The 21,858-nt window shown below is 41.5% G+C and overlaps 1 protein-coding gene across 6 annotated transcripts in view; it reads left to right on the top strand.

Moving 5' to 3' along the window:
• Window positions 1-2,221: 2,221 nt before the first annotated feature.
• Window positions 2,222-21,858, top strand: part of map3k22 (mitogen-activated protein kinase kinase kinase 22) — a 42,651-nt gene continuing 23,014 nt past the window's right edge. For 2 of the 6 annotated variants that reach the window (XM_082546274.1, XM_082546269.1), the window contains exons 1-3: window positions 2,222-2,662; window positions 16,053-16,136; window positions 18,100-18,144. In XM_082546274.1, the coding sequence (XP_082402400.1) occupies window positions 16,118-16,136; window positions 18,100-18,144 (64 nt within the window). In that variant the 5' untranslated portion in view covers window positions 2,222-2,662; window positions 16,053-16,117. The other 4 variants (XM_082546270.1, XM_082546271.1, XM_082546273.1 and 1 more) reach the window with 4 other exon arrangements.

The following is a 21,858-nucleotide window of genomic DNA, read 5'->3' as shown; positions in this document are numbered from 1 at the left end:
AGCTAGAAGGATAAGCGCCAGTATGTAAACATGTTCATTAAACATATACTCTATTCTAACTGGTTTTCCCAGCACTCGTAAAGGCAAAGGTTCAATACTCAGCAATCAGTTTAAAATTCATTCTGCATGGTTTTTTACACATGAGACACATGAATATTAGTATGATTTTAATATTTCTGCAGATGGCCAATAGACAAAGGTTATGTTATATACTATGACCTATATGTAAGCGTATATGACTCAAGTATATAATGGTATAGTATGTGGTTTGTCTCTGGGGAACCCTCCTGATCTCCAAAATTCTCTCAGGTGATGCTAGAAAAAACCCCAAAACAAATAAAAAACATGTGAACTCCCCCACACTCACAGGCTGTGAGTGTTCATAACAGCTGCATGCCGTGTTCATCTGCAGCACAGTTTAGCATCTACAAGCACTCAAATCCATAGAGAGATGCAAATGTCCAATTGATATTCATTGCACTGAAGCAGTCTTACAGAGAGCAAGGGCATGTCTGATCACAATAAAACACTGCTGTTTGGAACTAATCTGATGCTGGGCCCAAGGTCAGTTAAGCATTCGTCATTCTGATTGTCTCCCTCCGGGTTTTGTTTTTATGCCCATTGTAAATAATTTTTGGTACACAGGTAGCCTTTTTCCCCCCAAGATACAAATGAAATGCACAATGCAAATGCTCAGCAATCAAATGAGAGGCAAACATAGTCAGTGATGTGTGGTTAAGTAGAGCATTTGATCATTTAGTGAGGTGTAATACTTATAATACAGTTAGCAATGTGCTGCCATGTGTGTGTGCTCCTATTAGCTGACATGCAGGGAAAAGATACAGATTATTATTCATGCTAATGGTAAAATAGTATCACAGTGTTTGCAGATGCAAGTGTTCGTGCTCTTTATCTGACAATTTAAAATGCTCAAATGGAGCTATGATGACAGTCAACAGGCACTGTCAACCCACTGAGATCAAGTGAGGGGAGTTAGAAACACTTCAGCTGCACTGATGAAGCAGGCATGTGTGGAGAACTGATCACTGCCCCACCACCACCAAAAAAACAAAAAAAAAACAAAACCAAACCTTTGCCAGATTGATCTTGAAAATGAGCGTTTTATTCTCAGTGGGATTTTTACCTGGATATGAAATAGTTCATATCATCCCAAATATCAGTGTTTTCCAAGTCTGGATGGATAGAAAAAAAGACTTCTAACAGCTTAGTATGGATACAATGAGACAAACACTGCTGGCCTGTCTGCACACCAGATGTGGAGTCCTGACAGAGCAGCATGATATGAAAATTTGACATATATCTAATCAGACTCATGCTTGCTCATCTTGCATAACCTTTAAAGTGGCAATCCTCAACCCATCAACAGCTGTGTCACGATTTTTGTCCTTTCTACCGCATGCTATGTATCGACATACGGATACAATTAAAATCACACACTGTAGTTAATTAAAGGAAACAAACAGGAGGGAAAAAGCATAAATACTTCCCCCAAAAAACAATGACATTTGGATTTTAGCTCGTCTTCCTTTGGTTGGGATGGTTGAAGTTTGTCCAATCTGATTATGCCTAATGCCAACTTCATAACCTGCTATGTCCACCATATTGCTCACTACATGTATGAATCAATACCAAGGCTGGTATTGGTATCTGACTCAGTAGGATTGATACTTTGTTTCTATCGTCTAAGTTCAGCATGTAGCTTTAATTATGTCACAGTTATAGCGCAACAACACACAGCAACAGAAGAGGACCCACAGTGCTTTAGAGACAGGCAAAATTTAAAAACTATGTAAAATTCAGTGTTTTAGTGGTAATTAAAAATGTCTCAATTTGCAAATCGATGATGATTAATCTCACAAGTCATAAACACTGCCCTCCCCTACACAAGCTGCTTTTATACGTTAGGTTGGTATCAGATCAATACCAAAAACTTGCAGTATCTCCCAGCATTAATGTAAGGTCAGCTGCCTTTATAAGTTAAAAGTATTGAGATTGCTATCATCACTGTAAATGTGTTTACTTGGCATTGGATCGATAGTAGTATTTGCAGTATAGCACAGCACCTCCGTCCACCTGAACTTTGCGACACAGAGCGTAAGAGCACAGGAAAATACGTATTTGCCCCTGATGTCCACGGTGTGGCGGTACTCTCTGAGGTTTGAAGCCGCTGCCGTGGAAACGCACCACCGGACAGCGTCACCACTTCCTGGAGCTCACGTTGTTGCTGACATCAGAGGCGCAGCTCCGGGGTGAAACTCGGCTCTCTCGCTCCTCTCCGTAGTGTGTGTTGAGACAAGCAAAGCGCAGGGCGAAGAAGAAGAAGAAAAAAAACTTTACTCTGAAACACATCGGCCACTGCAGGTTATTCCCCTCTGTCCACTCCACTCTGGATTTATGCACCTCTGAAAGAAGAAGAATATCTTTGCGCCTGAGTGCAGCTTGTTCTTGTTGTTATTTCTGCGCTTAGTCCAGAGCGCAGTTTCCGGATATCAGCTCACTGTTTTTGGAAGATTTTCTCCGCATCTGTTAGGATTTTTCCGCTCTTCCTGTCGCGTGTCTGTGATAACTTACAGCCCACAATCAGTTCATTTTCAAAAATCCTGCAGCCGCAACTGGATCATGGACACACACAGATAACAAGGTAAGAACCACTGTGGGGTTTTCCCCCTTATTTGGGAGCACCGCTTGTTACTATTATTTCTCATTTATAGGAAATAAAACTCCACGACAGTACAGTAAACTTGCAGATATTAATTATGTTATTATGGGTTCTTTTTAAGTGAGTGCTCGTAACACAAATCACGTGCAGTGCATTTACAGGTAGGCCTTCCTGCAAGTGGAAAGTGTTAGTTGGAGAGCCTTCAGGTGATTTCAGTGCGGCTGTTATGATGCTGAATTTGGATTTGGACAAGGAAAGAGACACGATAAAGTTTTAAAGACACAACAAACTGTTTCTGTTGCAACAAAAAGAAAATAGTGGGGAGGGGGGAAGTTTGCTTTTTGCTAAGTGGTCGTTTCCAGTGCACAGCACAGCATCTAAAGACATCTAAATTGCATGTCTTTAGATGTGACTGATTGCTGGAAAGTCAGTGCCATCATATGTGATTGTAGAGTCATTCATAGCCCGTGTCCTTCCCCTCTCTCTGCTGTCAGTTTTCCAGTCCTCTGTGATTCACTGTGGTTACTTTAGCTGGTGTTTTTCTTGAAAAGAGGAAACCTCAGTGTTCTTGTCCTGAAAAGTCCTTCGTGTGTTACTTTTTTTTGTTTCCTGTCCTTTTGTTTTCGGTTTCGAAGAGATTTTTCTGCCTTCCTGAGGCGGTGAGAAAGCGACGAGGATGCAGGTGAGCTTCATCCAGAGATGGCAGAGCTCTGAGATGATGCGCTAAATTAGATCTAATGAGGCCACCGTCTTCATCAAATCAAATCAATTGGAAGTGCACTCACGAGAAGGAGCCTGAGCGGCACCCTGATGGATGAGTTCATCATCGCTGTGGCGTGCCCTGGAGCTCAGGAATAGCCTTAAACTGAGAGTCAAACTGTCAAGTGGAAACCACCCACAGATATGGCTGGCGTGCCTCTAGCAAAACAAACCACTGTGCTGATAAGAGGACAGAATCCCACAGTGAATGGTGCCAGACACAAACGTGCTGGGTTATTAATTGCATTTTGATGGGACTAATGAGGACAAAGGTCAGGGAGGAGGAAAAAAACAGGTAGAAAGTCTGTTAAGCAGAGTTTCACAGCGTCCCATTTAATCTGAAAAACCTTTGAGAACTGCATGGGAGTATGTCATGTGCAACAGAGTTTGCTCATGCAGATTGTATTATTATTAATATTAAGACCCCCCTGCAGTTTACTTATGAGAAAGTTATGTTCACTCCTTTTAACATCATGGTGTCACCTCTTAGTGTCACACGGGAGGCTTTGCCGGTCATTAGTTCAGCATCACGGCCTCCTTTACCCCACGCTGTCCGCTCCACGATGACCATAAACCCGTGCTATCATATGCTAAATTCACGGGAGCTTCACTGCTTTCCAGATGCCCACTGAGGAAAAGCTGGCCTTTCAAAGATTACTGTGAGAGAGATGACAGAGTACAGAGAGATGGGAGGATTGGTTTCTCTTGAATCCTTGTTTTTTTTAATATATTTTTTAATATTGCTTGATTACCAGCTGTGATAATATGGCTGCTGTTTTTTTCACCGAGTGTTCATGCATGTGCTATCGAGAGCAAAATGGCCTGTCAGGGATTTATTGGTATTTTCTTAGGTGTTTCTAACAAGACAACTTTTCCCTTTGCAGACCATAATGCAGAAACTGATGCTTGTCGTGACAATCACATAGTTTATCCAGCAGAGCTGCTCAGAATCCTGTGTCAGTAATACTCTACAGTAGGGCTGTTCGATATAACGATACATATCGGATCAGTTTACGCTATCGTTTGTTTCGTTGTGTCGCAAAATAAACTGTTTACAGCAACATTTTTTCATCGTTTTGATGGTCACTGTAGTGGCTATATTCATTTCTTAAAGTTATCTCTTTCTCTTATATTTAATATAACCACACTAAGGACGGACAAGCGCCTGTTTTTATGCGTAGCAACAACGACGGTAAAACCATCACGTGTCCGCTTGTTTATTTTCCACATAAACCTTTCACAATAAAGCTCAAGATCCTGTTGAGACTTTTCAAAATAAACTGAATCACGTGAAAGAGTATGTAGATTATTTATGGATGAAAAGCAAAAAAGAGCCGTCAGGTGCTAAAAAATAAACCTTAGACTCAAACGTTAGAACAGGCTTTTCCCCGCAGCACGCCTTGTAATAAATACTCACAAAGAAACGGCGGCCGTTACAACTTATGTCTAAAATGTATCGTTTCATGCATCGGTTAAAACACTTGACTCCAGGTACACGACGCCCAGCTGGAAACACTTCACACAAGTCGAGCTGCCAGAGGTTCACAGAATTTACAGAAAATGTTAAATTTTTGTGATTTATATCGTTATCGGGACAGTAGATGTCTTCTATCGGGATATGATATTTTGGTCATATCGCACAGCCCTACTCTGCAGTGAGTCCTGCAGCACATGTTGCAGAGTAGCGTCACAGCTGAGCAGACAGTGCAAAGTCAAACTGTCTTCATAGTGAATCGCAATCTATTTTGTGAAGTGCAGTGCTGCAAAGTTAATAGACAATAACTCCATTATTTGTTCCTATTTCTATACAACTCTTTTATACTGTATGTACAGTACTGTGCAAAAATCTTGAGCTACCCCTAATTTCTTGATATTTTGCAATGAAAGTGCGGCGGGGCAGCAATCTATTAAAATGCGCAAACATGCAAAAAAGTACTGTAAATAGTCACTGTTGTACCTGTGTCCTGGCCCCCTCTCTACATATTGACAGTTTGAACCAGAGCTTTCAAATTTGGATTCATCACTCCATCAGACCTGTTGCCACTGATTTTTCAGTCCATTTCTTGTGTAACATAGCCTCTCCTCTCCGTTTACCTTCCTTAAGAATGGTTTCTTGACAGCCAGTCTTCCACTGAGGCCATTTCTGATGAGGCTTCAGCAAACCGTAGATGGATCTGCTCAAGGTCCAGATGCATCTCTGAGGTCACGCGTCAGGTTCTTTGATGGATTTGTTAAAGACGTGACTTCCCGGTCATGTTCATCTGCTGTAGATTGTTTTTACTTCTGCCGCTTCTTGTTTTGTCCTCTTGTTGTCCAGTTTTGTCAAAAATGTTTAAGAACAAACTGCACAACATCCTGAATTATGCCAAGTTTTCAGCAAATGACTCATTTGGAATCATTTTCTTGGTGCCAAAATACTATTTTACGCCTGTCACACTGTGTTATCTTTGGCATTTTATTGTGAATTCAGCTAAAGAAAGGGGAACAAATTATGTTTTTCCAGTGTGCTGGTAGTAACAAAGTAACAGAAGATACCATTTTAAAATGTTTTTCAGTTATCTGTTATACTGCATGTATACAGAGTGATTCATAGGTCAGCGTTAAGTGATGTAACAAACAAAAAAAAATCTTCAAGTACAAGGACTGGACTGAAAATCTGTGAAAAAGCACCAATGTCGAAAGAAAAACTTTAAAAAGGCCTCCAGAAAGCCTGGAGAACTGTTGCTCAAGACCACTTAAAAATTACAAGAAAGCCTTCAAAGCAAAATATAAAGAAATAAGGGGTATTTTGTGCAGCACTGTTTAAATCTATAAACACCAGATGTAAACAGATCAGTTTCAGATGTGTTTCTCAAAAATCTGGTTTGACTACAAAAACCAACCTTTGGTTTGGCAGCTTTTATAATATACATTTAAACTTTGAATGTATGAAGTCAGAGTTTGACGAAGGTTGTAGTCTAAGACATGGATACTGTGTGAAGACTGTTGGACCAAAAGAGAAGACAAAGAAAACCTTTTTCAGTTCAGTTAATGGAAAGGTGCAGTTTAAAAATGTGGAATTGAGCTTCGGCTATAGTTTTGTCCTTTTGATTTCCATCATTCTTTAATAGACTCCCCATAAAATCTGAGCTGAGTCCATGTCTGTCAGATTCACTTGAAAGCCAAAATCCTGGCTTTGATGCGCAGAGCAGAGAGAAAGTTTTCAGGAGCACTGCAGTTTTTATTTAAGGCTCATAATAAAATTTTTTAAATACCAACACTGTGACTCTTTCTAAAGAAGTTTAAGTGAACTTGTTGGTCATGTTGGTGCTGTGAAGTGCAAGTCACCATGCTCTGCCAGGTCTTTCTAGTAGATTGGTGAAAGACATCATTCAAAAGTAAAAGACTCATAAAAGCGTTTCAGGCTTTGATGAATCAGTCTGAGGTTGAATGAAACAAAGACTGTGTCGTCTGGTGTGACTAAAAAAGGGCATTGGCCTGATTTCTATGTACTGTATTTGCAAAGTGAAATAAAAGCCACATGGATTTCGCCAACTCTACGGCAAAGCCTGATAGTGGCAGTAACATATTTCCACAGCAGGAACTCGGAAGCAGATCCAAACCAAAGCAGCATATATTCAAATATACAAAGAGATCATGCTTAAGGAAAAATATACAGCCTCAGTGGAAAGATTGACTAAAAATGCTTTAGTGGTTTTGAGACTATTTTCCAGCCAAACCCAGACATCCATGAAAAATCTGTAAATCGACTTCAAGATAACAGTTGTTGCACAGCTCGTGTTAACACGTCATGTTTAAAGAACACAGATTGACGCTGGACAAATACAGGTGTGTAGTGCTTCCTTTGCCACACATTGCTAAGAGTAGCATTACCATTACGTGCTGCTAGTTTGCATAGATAAATTTAAGCCTCTTTTCATTCATCTCGGACACAGTTGCAACATGTTAGGACATGTTCTGTCACGATGTAGTTGCGCGGGGGGGGGGCAAAAATACGACTCTGATCGAATGTAAAGTGAGCCTACGACAAGCAGATATATGGACAAAGTGGAAGGACTTAGTCTGGGTCAGCTTACTTTATTTGTGAAAGTGCAGTAAGGTCCGGCCCCCGCTGCTCCAGAAACCAAGAGGAAGTTGTCCTGATTGAGCTTTGTCTGCACGGCTTTTTTGACCGTAAGGACGATGCCGTCAGCAGCAGCAGAGCCCGAAGCTGCAAGGACAGGCGGCCAGAGAGCAGAAAGTCTACATACTAAGTCATACATGTTGAGGCTTGTGTGTACACAGTTATATAAAATGCTACACAAGGCAGGTGTCATTCTTTTCCATGTGTAATGGTTTATCCCTATAAACAGAAGTGAGGCCAGTTTGCAGTTTGTTGCAGAGACTTTAAATAAAAATGACTCGGGAGACTCTTGGAACTTAATTATCACTTTGCTTTTGGATTCTTCACTGTCGCACTTATTTAGCCTCTGTGAGCATCAAATGCCCAGAACCGAGACGCTCTTCATGGATAAACAGCTTGCTGGCAAAGCCGAAACGCTTCCTTTAGTCTTCCTGAACCACAGCTGTTTGACATTCTGTCTCGTGAAATGGGTTTAAGTCCACGAGCTGTCTCTGCATGACTGCCTGTGGGTGGAGAAACACAATGAATCAATGTGCTTGTAACAGCATGCCACCTCGTAACGGAAAATACAGCTTACTTTACAGATCGTACAGATTTCTCTCGGGTGGTGAGTAGGGGTCTGGTGATCCAGGGAGTGGATGCATTGTGGATGGCAGGAGAAACCACTCTTTCTTTTGGCTATTTTTAGCCACTGCTGTGCGGTTGATGATAATGGAGGGCAGATCTACTTATCTCCTAGCTAACAGAGCCATCACTATCAATGAGGAAGATCATCTTACGCTGGAATCTGATTGGTAGCACTGGACTGAGTGAAGATAAAACACTGAGCTCCAGTTCATACACCTCTTTAGGTTCTGGTTACACGCCTTTCTCCCAACATTTGTACCGTCTTCTCAGATTGCCGCAAACAGAAGTGATGAAATGAAAGTTTAAACTTTCAAGCCAGCGTTCGACCCGGCAAACATGCTAAACCTTGATTGGTTCCAGATTTATAAAGCCTGACGTTTGCTGGTAATGTCTCTTTTATACCATTGGAAACTGACAGTGTTAAGAAATTTGACTTCAGGAAATTGATATAATGTTGACCTTGCATGCTGAAAATGGTATGCTAGCTTTCGGTGGTTAACCGATCATTTTAACCATGCACATCATCTGTTACCTGTTGCGTTACATCAGTTTTCCCCAAGTTGAATGTTCCAAGATGGTGTGATAAAGGGCTGCATGACTTTAGAACAGTGATATTCATTCATACAATGAAAATCTATTGGTTCTTCTGGAACAAAGTGAGCCATTGCATAACTGAAGTAGAATAAACAAAGATGACGATATCAACGTTGGCTGTTGGCCAGATTTCTATTTTTAAGCTTCGGTGTTTGCCTAGAATTTCGCAATCAGTGCATTCCTATGTAGGATGAAGGGAAAGCTGTTGGGTTTTGCAGCTTAAATGAAACTTTTAAATGGTTGTGCTGCATAAAATCTGCTTGTTTTGGACGTCCTTTTTTATAGTGTCGATGTAAACGTTTCAGTCTCCATCTTAGTTGCTTAAAATCATGTGCAATATGAAGCAGTGGGTCTGAATGTGAGACTACAAGCTCCTTGGCTAAGCACTTAAGTTAGGCTTAAGTTAGCCACCGATCATTTGGTTTCACACCATAATAATCCTTCGTTTTATAGTCATATGGTATGACCAAGATTTATTAAAAAAAACAACTTTTTGACCCAAAATGAGCAACTGGTAAGGTTCATACTTGGTGATTTCCCCCTACATTTTCCCTCTTAATAAACCTTCTATCGCACTCATTTGTGCAAAGAGATAAGTTTAGTCATTGACCTTCTAGTGCAGCGTCTCTAACTGAACATGCATTTGACGTAGAGCTGGGCGATATGAGATTTTTTCATATCACGATATGTTTTTTTCATTTCAGGCGATAACGATATCTATCACGATATAAGCCAAATAACTATATTTGTAAGATTTAAATGTGCCGTTGCTCACAAGTAAAATGTGAAATAATCAGCAGCTTGTTTTTATTTAAATATTTATTTCCCATAATAAGTTCAACAGGGTAGATGTACTTAAGGAACATGAGACTTTTTCAGATAAATAAAGGCAAATATTGCAAACTACACAAAAGACAGCCGCTAAAGCGTTTAAGTTTCAAAATGGAACAAACGAAACAGACTAAATTGTCAATTCCACTTAGAAACAAAATATTAATTCTAAAAATAAATCTTAGTTTGTTTTACAGAAGAACAGACAAAACTGACTAACTTTTGTCAATATCAAATAAACTGAGAACTAAAAGGAAATTCTCAATCTCTCCTTGTTGTATAGCTGAGCTTTTCAAACAGTTTTAACAGTTACTTTAGTCTGACAAAAACCGAATGACGAATTAGCGCTTCCAGTCAGAGACTGAGGCTACGTCCACACGTACACGGGTATTTTTGAAAACGGAGATTTTCCGTTTTCGTTTTAAAAAATAATCCCGTCCACACATAAAGGCAGAAATGAAAGAAAACGCTGCTATGAACATGCCAAAGCAGCAGGTGGCGCTAGATTCCTAACCGTGCAGAAATGTTGGCCAATCAGAAGTCTAGAAGCCTCGGTGGGAAAAAGTAAACAAAGCTGCGGCATAGAAGCAGAACAGAGTCGTATGTGTGGAGGGACAGTAACTGTGTGTATATGTAAGCATTTAAACACTGCAGAGAGTAGAATTAACAGTATTGTAGAAATTCATTTCACCGAAACAATAACGTGGCGCACAGTGTGACGCATGCACCAGTTTATTGTATTTCCAGACTTGCTTTCGGCACAATTTACAGTGCACGCTACTCTGTTTTTTGTCAGACTTGAAATAGCCGAAATACCTTCACACTACGGAACTTCTTTGGCTCTTCCGTTCGACAATCTCTCCGGCATTGGAACCATCATCTGTTTTCTCTTCGGTCACGCTCGGTTGATTTTTCTAGTCGGCACACTCATTTCCTCCATTATGCGCTGGCTCCATTACCCGCTGGCTGCTTCCCAAACAAACACACGTGCGGCTTGGCACTTGTGCTGTACGTAACAAGTCACGCGACGTGACGCTGCGGCTGTGATTGGTTCGGCTCTGCGCTACTTAATTTGGATTGGCTGACCTTTTTTTTTTTTTTTTTAAAGAGGACAAGAGCGGCGAGGTCTATCGCGATAGAGAAATTAAGCTATCGAGTAAAAGTTATATCGCGATACTTATCGTTCTATCGCCCAGCTCTAATTTGACGTATAAATAATGGCTTCACATCCAACGGGAAATTTCCTTTATTTGAAATACACCGTAGATTTAGTGCTGGAGGACAGGAAAAACCCTCTTCATGTGCTGTAGGACACAATCATTAAGCCTGTTGTTCCACTAAAGGGCTTAGATCTCTTCTCAGCAATAACTCTCCTGAGACAAAGAAAGGGGAACCAAGGTTATGATAAAGCGCTTAGGCCCCACACAGAATGACATTCTCCCACCCACACGTGTCTTCCACCACCCAGAGGTCCTCAACTGTGTCCCTGCATAGAAATCCCTCAGTGGGCTTATTGAGCAATAGGACATAAGGTATTGTCTTACTTCCCAGAATCAGCAAGCATAACCCTCTGACTCATGCGGGGTGGCCACAACACAATCTTGGCAAGCGTTTAGCAGACAGGACACCCCTGCTGCTGACCTTTTTTAAAAAGCGTAAGTCACCTAAATAGCCACGTCTCGCTTAATCACCCTGCACTTCCTGCGGGAGTTGCAATTCAGACAGTCCACCGGGTATTATGATGTCAGGCTTGCGATGCATTGTGCGGTTTCATTAACAGTAAAAGATGTTTGTTTTAACCTTATTTTGGATACAGCGACCTCCATTACGACCTTTGCTTTTGTTATAACAGGTAGTACTGTTGCTACACTGTAACAGGACCTTGGATGTATTTTGTCCACTGTTGCAGATCTGTTGGCTTCCAATAACTCCCACATGATTTGGAAATCATTTAGCAGACTCCTGAAACTTGAATGTGTAATTCATCACTGCCTGTAACATCTTGCCTGGATTAGCTGGTGTCACTTTGATTACTTGCACAACATAGGCGGTTTCACGTGTTTCATATCAAGCGTTGTTGGAACTGAAGGAAAAAAAAACGGAAACTGTGGAGGTATTTGGGTTTAACGGTGTGTGTTATCGTTGGATGTCTCTTTCTCCCTGTTTCCATTCTTCAATCTGAACTGAGATGACCGTATGATGAGAAATATTACAGGAAGAATAAAAGGGACCAGAATAGCCTGGTGCTTTGCATATCTTCCACAGGTATACTGCCACAACATTCCTTTATCTCATCACTGATCACTTCCTCTTCTGATGTCTGTGGATCAATTTCTTGTTCTGTGATTGTTGGAGAGGGGAAACCCAGCACCCAACCCCGTCAAATAAGAAAAAAAAATATCTAGAGGTTGACCTCTGAAATGGTGATTTCTCTGGGACTCCATGTCAAGAGTGATGTCACATATGAGATCATGCTGCTTTGGCTATCAGGCAGCTGGAGGACAGACCTCCCACTTTCTCTAGTCTAAATTAGGAGGGTGTTTCCCTCAGAGATGTGGCCCACTTAGTTACTTAGTTGGAGAGTGATGTATAGACCTGTAGAAGGTTAGTGTACAGGCGTGCGGTTGAAGAGTTTAGCTCTCCTTTGTTATTTCTCTATAAAGCGCCGTTCTCTTATGTAGTGACAAAGGAGAGGTATCTAACAGTGAAACATTAGCCTGCCTGACTGCTGACTTTTCCCTCCATATCTTGACGGTGGAGTGCGTCACAGTGTTTCAGACACTTCTGGAGCATTTGCAGGCTCAATGCATGCTTTTCCTCATAGACCATCTAGCGCACAGACTTGACAGTCCCCTCTCGTAAGACACGTGGCTGCTGAGCAACAAGAGCGAGCGGCGATTAGCATTTGATCTTCAACAAGCGGGGCTGTCACATTACCCGCCTGCCAAGAAGTGTGTGGAGAACTGGGCTTGCGATCAGTGGGTACCACTAGCCTGGCATCATGCTGGGCAGAGGAGGGAAGCAGATGGCCCATCTGGTGACTTGCTGGCATAAAACAGAGGCTGTTCTGTTCCTGTGTGCGTGCGTGCATTTGTGTGTGGCATCAACAGACTGGGCGACGTGGTGTTAGGAGACCACCTGTCTCGTGGCTCATCGTCTCTTTCATGTGTGGTCAACGGCACCGTACAGGCGGAGCTTTGCTCGTATTCCCTTTCCTAATAACGTCCTGGTCTTTACACCAGATGTACCGAACACACTGAATTAGAGCTGGGCGATATGAGATTTTTTCATATCACGATATGTTTTTTCATTTCAGGCGATAACGATATCTATCACGATATAAGCCAAATAACTATATTTGTAAGATTTAAATGTGCCGTTGCTCACAAGTAAAATGTGAAATAATCAGCAGCTTGTTTTTATTTAAATATTTATTTCCCATAATAAGTTCAACAGGGTAGATGTACTTAAGGAACATGAGACTTTTTCAGATAAATAAAGGCAAATATTGCAAACTACACAAAAGGCAGCCGCTAAAGCGTTTAAGTTTCAAAATAGAACAAATGAAACAAACTACTAAATTGTCAATTCCACTTAGAAACAAAATATTAATTCTAAAAATAAATCTTAGTTTGTTTTACAGAAGAACAGACAAAACTGACTAACTTTTGTCAATATCAAATAAACTGAGAACTAAAAGGAAATTCTCAATCTCTCCTTGTTGTATAGCTGAGCTTTTCAAACAGTTTTAACAGTTACTTTAGTCTGACAAAAGCCGAATGACGAATTAGCGCTTCCAGTCAGAGACTGAGGCTACGTCCACACGTACACGGGTATTTTTGAAAACGGAGATTTTCCGTTTCCGTTTTAAAAAATAATCCCGTCCACACATAAAGGCAGAAATGAAGGAAAACGCTGCTATGAACATGCCAAAGCAGCAGGTGGCGCTAGATTCCTAACCGTGCAGAAATGTTGGCCAATCAGAAGTCTAGAAGCCTCGGTGGGAAAAAGTAAACAAAGCTGCGGCATAGAAGCAGAACAGAGTCGTATGTGTGGAGGGACAGTAACTTTGTGTATATGTAAGCATTTAAACACTGCAGAGAGTAGAATTAACAGTATTGTAGAAATTCATTTCACCGAAACAATAACGTGGCGCACAGTGTGACGCATGCACCAGTTTATTGTATTTCCAGACTTGCTTTCGGCACAATTTACAGTGCACGCTACTCTGTTTTTTGTCAGACTTGAAATAGCCGAAATACCGTCACACTACGGAACTTCTATGGCTCTTCCGTTCGACAATCTCTCCGGCATTGGAACCATCATCTGTTTTCTCTTCGGTCACGCTCGGTTGACTTTTCTAGTCGGCACACTCATTTCCTCCATTACGCGCTGGCTCCATTACCCGCTGGCTGCTTCCCAAACAAACACACGTGCGGCTTAGCACTTGTGCTGTAAGTAACAAGTCACGCGACGTGACGCTGCGGCTGTGATTGGTTCGGCTCTGCGCTACTGAATTTGGATCGGCTGACCTTTTTTTTTTTTTTTTTTTTTTTTTAAGAGGACAAGAGCGGCGAGGTCTATCGCGATAGCTTAATTTCTCTATCGAGTAAAAGTTATATCGCGATACATATCGTTATCGTTCTATCGCCCAGCTCTACACTGAATATATTAGTTCTTTGCAATCGTATTATCCGGTGAATTCAGCCAAATTTAACGCTGGTATCACGACACATTTAGAGCACCCTTGCTCTTCCACATTTCCTTTAAGTTTCAGCTTTCCAGCTTTTTAGCTCGTGTGATGCCAGTGCACTGACAGCAGTACCCTGTCTGTTCCCTTGTTCAAACTCTGTTGGCACTCTGTGACTCTACCCCTCAGGCTGTAAATTGCTCCAGTGGCCGCTTTTTATTGCTTTTATGAAAAGTTTTCTGGCTGACACAAAGAGAAAGTGTTTGTGTCTCTGCAGGCACGCCGGAGCATTTATCTGGGCTCAGTGGGGTAACACAGACTTTGGCGTAGGTGAAAACACACAAACTGGATTTCTTTTGTGTTTTAATTTCCTTTTGTGGCTTGCGTTTGCTATTTTGTTTTCCGTATTAGCTCTTCTCTTCACTGTGGTGTTCTGACTTTGAGCTGGACCGTCCAGTTAACCATGCGATTGCGGAGTTTACGGCAAGGAATTAGAGCAGCATTACTCAGGGATTTTAGCCAAAACTGACATCAAGTGTGTCACCGGTGACTCTGCTAGTGTCAGACTGTAGCCACTGACAACAGTAGCTGTGATTTTTGTGTTGTCTGTGTGTAGCAACGAGCAGCCATTAGCAGCTAGGCCTCTGATTGCTCAGCCAAAAGAACCTTTTAACCCTCTACTGCAAGAAGAACTTGTGTAACTAAAATGTAGTTTTGCTTCATCTAAATACCCAGAGCTGCTAGGTAATATGTGGCTAACATTAGCAATCTGAGCTTCAATTAAGATTGAATTTCCCATGTAGCTAGCAATCACTCATAGCTAGAAGTGTATTTTAGCATTTACTAAAAATAATATCGCGTTACGTTTGAGCTCAATTGCTTTTCTTCAAGCTGCTTCAAGCTGTCTTTAAATGGATGTAAACATAGGTTTAAAAAGGTCTTGACCTTTTTTGGATTTCTGAAGTGTGCACAATACCTTCTATGGCTCTGTGATTGATGCTGTAATGGGGAACACACTGAAGTCCCAACCACTGCAAATATTCAAATACCACAACACCGTTTGGAGCAGCTGAGGCACTAGTTCTTGTTCCTCTTTTTTTTTTGTTGTTGTTGCATAGACTGCATTCAAAGAACAAACAAATGCTTCCTGCAGTCTTTGCGTGAGAAATATGTGCACGTTGGCCTGTTTAAGGGGAACGCTTCAGTGGCCGTAAGCATGAAGTGGTGATGCACGAATACTGTGAGATGGATGTATTTGGCTTGAGATCTACCATAAGCATGCATTTTCACTCACTGTGCTGACTGCAACACAAAATACGGATGCGAGTACAGATTCTCCGCTACTTTGTTTTGGAAATTCTCATGGTCTTTACTTGCGGCAGGTGTTCGGGCAAACCCCCACGCCCGCCTTCACTGATGCCGTCTTGCGGTTTTTGTGGTGGCAGTAAACACACACCGGGGGCATTCACGGGACTATGACTAATGGCTTTCATGCTATTTTTCAGAGTAGAGGATATGTCAATCTCAGGAGACTAGTTTAAATAAAAAATAAAATAAAAAAAGAACAAATAAAAAACACAAGCAGTCACACCGTTGTGGAAAAATAACGCGCTGTGTTGATACTACCACCTGCGTCCTGTTTTGTCTTTGTTTTTGTGCACTCTCAGAAATAATGCTCGCCTCGCTGAAAGAAAATGGCACAGTTCTTGGATGTTGAAACCTTGTTGTTTTTTTTGCCTCACTCTCAGGGTGAAGTCTTCAGCAGCAGAGAGAAGTTGAGCTCCGTGCTCTAGTTCAACAGGGCCACTTCCTGATGATGACAGTAAACATGGGTGAGTAGCGTTTGAAAGCGAGTTGCTTTAGGCTGCGCTGTGTACGTACAGAAACATGCTTGCTTACTGGGAATATACACACCTCTCGCTCTTCCTCTGGCAGGAACAGTGCAGAGAAAAACAACACATGTAAAAGCACAGTGTTAAAAAAAAAAAGGGAAAGAAAAGACAGTTATTTTCAGATTTTGCATTGTTTTTTTTTTTCTGTTGTTCCTCATTTTTAAACCTTTCCTCAGATATGAAGTCTTGATTTTGGCAACTTGAAGGTTGTAGAAGAGAAAAATAACGCCTTAAAACCTTTAACAACAGTGTGCATGTTTCCAGTGTACTGTGTTTATTTATCTCCTGCAAAATAAACTGTATAAGAATGTCTCTGAATGCACTCATGCATGCCTAAATTATGCAAAAAAAAAAAAATGCTAGCTGTGGACGCAGTGCTGTAAAAAAGTATCCGCACCCTTCCTGATTTTTTTTAGTTATTTTGCATATTTGTCACAATCGCATGTTTCAGACAAAGTAAATTTCATGTAAATAATATTAGACATGAATAAATACAACATGCAGTTAATGAAGAAATGAAATGACCATTTTATTTACTAAGGGAAATAAGTCATCCAAACCTATCTGACCCTGTGTGGAAAAAGTAATTGTCCCCACAACCTGAGGAGTGTTTGTGCCACCCTTGGCAGCAAGAACTGCAATCAAGTGTTTGCGATAACTGGAATGAAGTGTTTTACATCATAGAGGAGGAACTTTGGCCCACTATTCTTGGGTTCCTGCTTCCAGAACAAAATGCTTGGATGTGCATTAGAAGTTAGTGAGGGTGATCTCTGCCTATGCAGCTTACTAGGGCTACCCTTGGAAAAAAACCCTGATCTGGTGGTTGTCACGCCACATCCTTTTTGACACACATTGAGGTCTCAAAACACATTACAGGAGGTTTTCAAATGCTATCATTATGGGGGAGAAATTAAGGTTCAGCAAAAGAATTGCAATCAAATTTGAGTCTGGACTTTGACTAGGCCACTCCAAAACCTTTATGCTGGTTTTTTATTGTTTTTTTTTTTTATTGTTTTTTTTTGCGTCATTCAGAGGTGGACTTGCTGGTGTTTTTTGGATCATTGTCCTTCTGCATAACCCAACTTGAGCTTTAGAACACAAACTGATCGCCCGACAGTCTCGTTCAGGATTTTCTGGTAGAGAGACGAATTCATGGTTCCATCAATTACGACAAGTCGTCCAGGTCCTGACGCAGCAAAGCAGCCACAGACCATCGCACTACCATCATTATGTTTGACTGTTGGCTTGATGTTCTTTGGTCAGCAGTGTTTTTTTCCTTTGAACTCTCCCATGGAGGCCATTTTTGCCCATTGTCTTTCTTGTTGTTGAATCCTGAACTTTGACCTTAACTGATGCGAGGCTTTCAGTTCCTTAGATGTTGTTCTGAATTGTTTTATGACAACCTGGATGAGTCATTGATCTGCTCTGGGGAGTAATTTGGTAGGTTGGCCACTCACCACTGTGCCAAGTTTTCTTCATTTGTGGATAATGGCTCTCACCGTGGTTCACTGGAATCCCAAAGCCTTAGAAATGGCTTTGTAACACTTAACAGACTGACAGATGTCCATGACGTTGTTACTCAGCTGGTTCTTTAGCTCAAGATCTTTTAGCTTACTTCACTTTTGTCACACGGGTTCTTTTGGGGTTATAGGGTTTTTTTCCCCAAAAAAATGAAATCATCATTTAAAAATTTCTTTTTTTTAATTTGCATTTACACATAAGTGTGACAAATATGCAAAAAATGTGGATGGGGATGAATGCTTTTCACAGCACTGCATGTTGTTGTTTCTCAACAGTAGATTCTCTGAACTCAAAGTATCAGCAGCCAGCATATGCTGTCAATTGTTTTATTTTGGACCTGCTTTCACTGTGATCCAAAATGATGATGTTTTTTTTTCCACAGATGACGGTCTCCAAAATGGATCTGGACAGCACAGAAACTCACAAGGTAAACACCCAGCCTTGATGGAGCTACAGGAATTGTATGACATACTAGGCCTGTTCTGTAAATGTATGTAATGCTTTCTGGACAAAAGAAGAAATCAGCCCCACAGTCACGTCAGTGTGTTACGTAAGGTTTTCCACCTGACATAAATGTTGCTGCATGTGGTTGTTCTTGGCATTGGGCTTGGCGTGTCCATGCATCAGTGCAACAACGCGAATGGCTGGAAGCGTTTCCTGATCCAGGTGTTATAAAGATGATTTAAGTTTTGGAAACGGGAGCAGGAATTGTGCGATGCAACCTCTACCCTCTGGCGTTATGGAATTCTCCTGTAGATTTTTTCCTGCTCTTTTAGACGGTGTGCGTCTCTTATTTTAGCGTGGCTTCGTATGAAGTCTTTCAGCTCTGTCGATAGTTCAGTAAATAGAGCTGCAGCAAATTTCCTAGCTGATTGTGAGCTTTGAAAAAAAAAGAACTCTGAAATTCTGAATTTTGCAAAATGTACATAATGCTAAAAACTACTCCCCATATTCAACACACATTAGACTGCTATTAATAGCTCTCCTCAAATAATTGCTTAACAGATCTTTCCAGATCTGTAACAGTAGTGGTGACACGGCTAAGCCAAGCTGACGCAGGCTGAGAGAGGAATGCCACGGCCTGCAGATACTGAATGGGCATATTTGCAAACATTGTCCAGTGAAAAGCCTTTAGCACAGACCTTGTACAAACATTAATTGCACAACCACTGTTGCACACCCACCTACATTACATCAGGGTCATTATTCTTGGTGAAAGATTAACTTCTGAGGTTTAAACATTACATCCATTAGGTGTCCAATTATATCTGCCACGGTTTCGATAAACAGCGAGGTGAGAGCTGGGAAGCCCGCCTTGCTTGTTATGGCTGACTTGTGTGTGTGTGCATGTGCTTGTGTGCTTGTTGTGCGTCAGAGTGAGGACACGTTTGGCTCCAGCCGCTAATCCTGCCGGACGCCTTTGGCATGATGCGTCTCTCGGCACCAGGAAATCCCCTCAATGTCTTCATTCAGGCAGCCTGCATCTCTCACTCTCACACACACGCACGCACACAGACGCTCTGCCTCGCTGGTCCTTAAATACTTTTGGCTTGCAGAAGTCGTATCCTCTCGTAGCTTGTTCTATTTTGTAAGCAACTTTAGGGTTTGGGGGAGTTGTCTCGCTCTACCTTCATCTCCCAGCTTCTGCTCTGCTTTCATAAAACACTCAGCTCGAGCAGCAGTTACGAGAAGACGTCTCCTTTTTATTGTCACCCATCCTGAAGCAAAGTTCTTGCTTTATTTCGTCCACTGCCACTTTCGCAGTTCCCAGAGTTAGCCCGTGACGAGACGAAAGATGCTGGGCGATGATGCAATGGGCAGCAACCGGTCGACATTGTGTAATGTTGCTCGCTCTGCCCGGCTTCCTGGAATTCCCCCTTTTTCTTATGCGTGTCACATTTTGCGCAACACACAATGAGAGCAGATGGGGGGGAGCTGAAGGTAGCCCAATTTATCAACCCTCCCCTCCTCTTCTCAAAACATTTGCAACTATTCTGGGTCACACGTTGCCATGGGGTTCCTGAAGCAGTCACTGAGGCTACTTCTGGCGGTGATGTGTGTTTGGTGTATGTGGCAGTTGCTTTCCACTGTGCTGGTGGTTAGCCTTGGCTGGCCTCAGCCTGGCAGTGGCCGTGGATCAGTTGGGAGTGATGTAATAACTTCACTTATAGGCAGCCATCAGAGCCAGCTCTGTGCACCACCACACATTTCTCACATGCTCTCACTGCCCCCACCCCTGTTCCAATGAACCCTCTCACACTCATTTCTCCGCTATTATCCATAGGCTACAGAGAGTACAAACACACACACATGCGCACACACACACACACACACATACACATACACATGCTGGCCTCTGTTTGTTTTGTATCCTTGACTGCAAGTGCACAGGGTAGTCTGGAGCTGTAAGCCTGTAGAGGCTGGACTCAAACAGCAGATTTCACAAGAGAGAAGCAGTGCAAATGAGAAACAATGACAGAGGTAATATTTGCAAGAGTTAGATTGTGAGATTAGTATTTGGATATTTAACAGTTTACATATTTATTTATGTATTGTGACTCATTTTCTCTATTTTAACAGAATATTGTTGGATTTGAGGGATTTTGTGCAAAAATTAGCTTATTCAGCAAATTAATTGATAATGGAAAACATTATCACGAGCTGCAGCCTTGCTCTCATGTAAAATCCTGTCACTACAGAAGGAAAAATAAATATTTTTGCATGCTTAATTTATTTTTTTGTCATATTCAGAGTTTTTTCCCTTGTGAGTCAGTCAAAAAATACATGAATATCCTGATGTGGAACAACATGGTTAGCACAGCTCCGCGTTCAGAACTTAAGACAGTGATTCAGTTCCTTCCTGTTCCGAGAGGACATGCCTGGTCGAACGGTTAGTCAGCCACCGCTGCTGACAGCATACGTCATAAGTACCCGGGTCTCCTATCGTCTTCTCAGGGCAGTTTACAGCACTTTGTGTGCGTTTGTGTGATGGTGGCAGGACACATTGTGTTGTTTTACAAGGTTATTTACATAAATAGGTGTTATTTCATCTGTCTTATCTCTAGAATCTCCTTAAGGGAGAAAACTACCAGAAATGACTCAGCTGCCTCATAGTTACTGTCCTTTTCTCAAAAAATAAATAAATAAATAAATTCACCCACACAGGTATTCATAAAGTTGTTAGAACATAAAGGAATATATATTTTTGCCTGATTTCCTGTTGGATATACTGACTTTGCAGTCATTTTAGTGCTTTCAGACACTACGCGATCCAATGTGCAGTCTGGACCATGCAAGAGTACTTCTTATACTGTTGTTGTTGTTTGCTCTGTGGGCGCAGTTTTTTTTGTAGGTGGAATTTTTCTTATCAGTTGACATTATTTAGTTTCTTTTTAAGTGGAAGGACTGGACCACACAGCAAAGAAGAGAAACATGTCATTCACACTTCGCTCATGTAGCTAATTTGGAAGTGTCCGCTGAAACTTAATGCAACTAAGTGGCAGATGATGGACTAGGGGTAAACATAAGTGGATAATGAGAGAGCTGCTGGAGCAAATGAGCTCTGGTTGAAATGAAGAATACTTTAAATTCAGGTCAGTTTTGTTTACATAGCGCCTAATCACAACAACAGCTGTCTTAAGGCGCTTTAGATTATAAGGTAAAGACCCTTGACGTCCTGTGAGCAAGCAACAGTGGGAATAAAAAAAACCCTCTCTTTTAGCGGGAAGAAACCTCTAGCAGAACCAGGCTCCGGGAGCGGCAGCCATCTTTTCAGACCAGCTAGGGCAGGGGTGTCAAACTCAAATACACAGTGGGCCAAAATTCAAAACTGGAACAAATTCGCGGACTAACTTTAATATTTATTGAAATATATTTATTCCTCCAGATATAAGAATGAATCTTTTCTTATGGACTCAAACACATTTTGCTAAAAAACTGAATATGGAACAAGCAAAGCTTAATACTAAACAATATATATATATTAGCTGTATAATACCAGTAGGCCAGCTCTGATAGTAATTTGGTATGGTATGGCCCGCGGGCCAAATTTGGCCCGCAGCCTAATTACATTTGGCCCGCGGGCCAGAGTTTGACACCTATGAGCTAGGGTAAAGAGATGGAAGAAAATAGTCAAATTGAG

The sequence above is a fragment of the Aulonocara stuartgranti genome (genome assembly GCF_965226115.1).
Source record: "Aulonocara stuartgranti genome assembly, chromosome: 9".
NCBI lineage: Eukaryota > Metazoa > Chordata > Actinopteri > Cichliformes > Cichlidae > Aulonocara > Aulonocara stuartgranti.
This window is presented reverse-complemented; position numbering and strand designations above follow the sequence as displayed.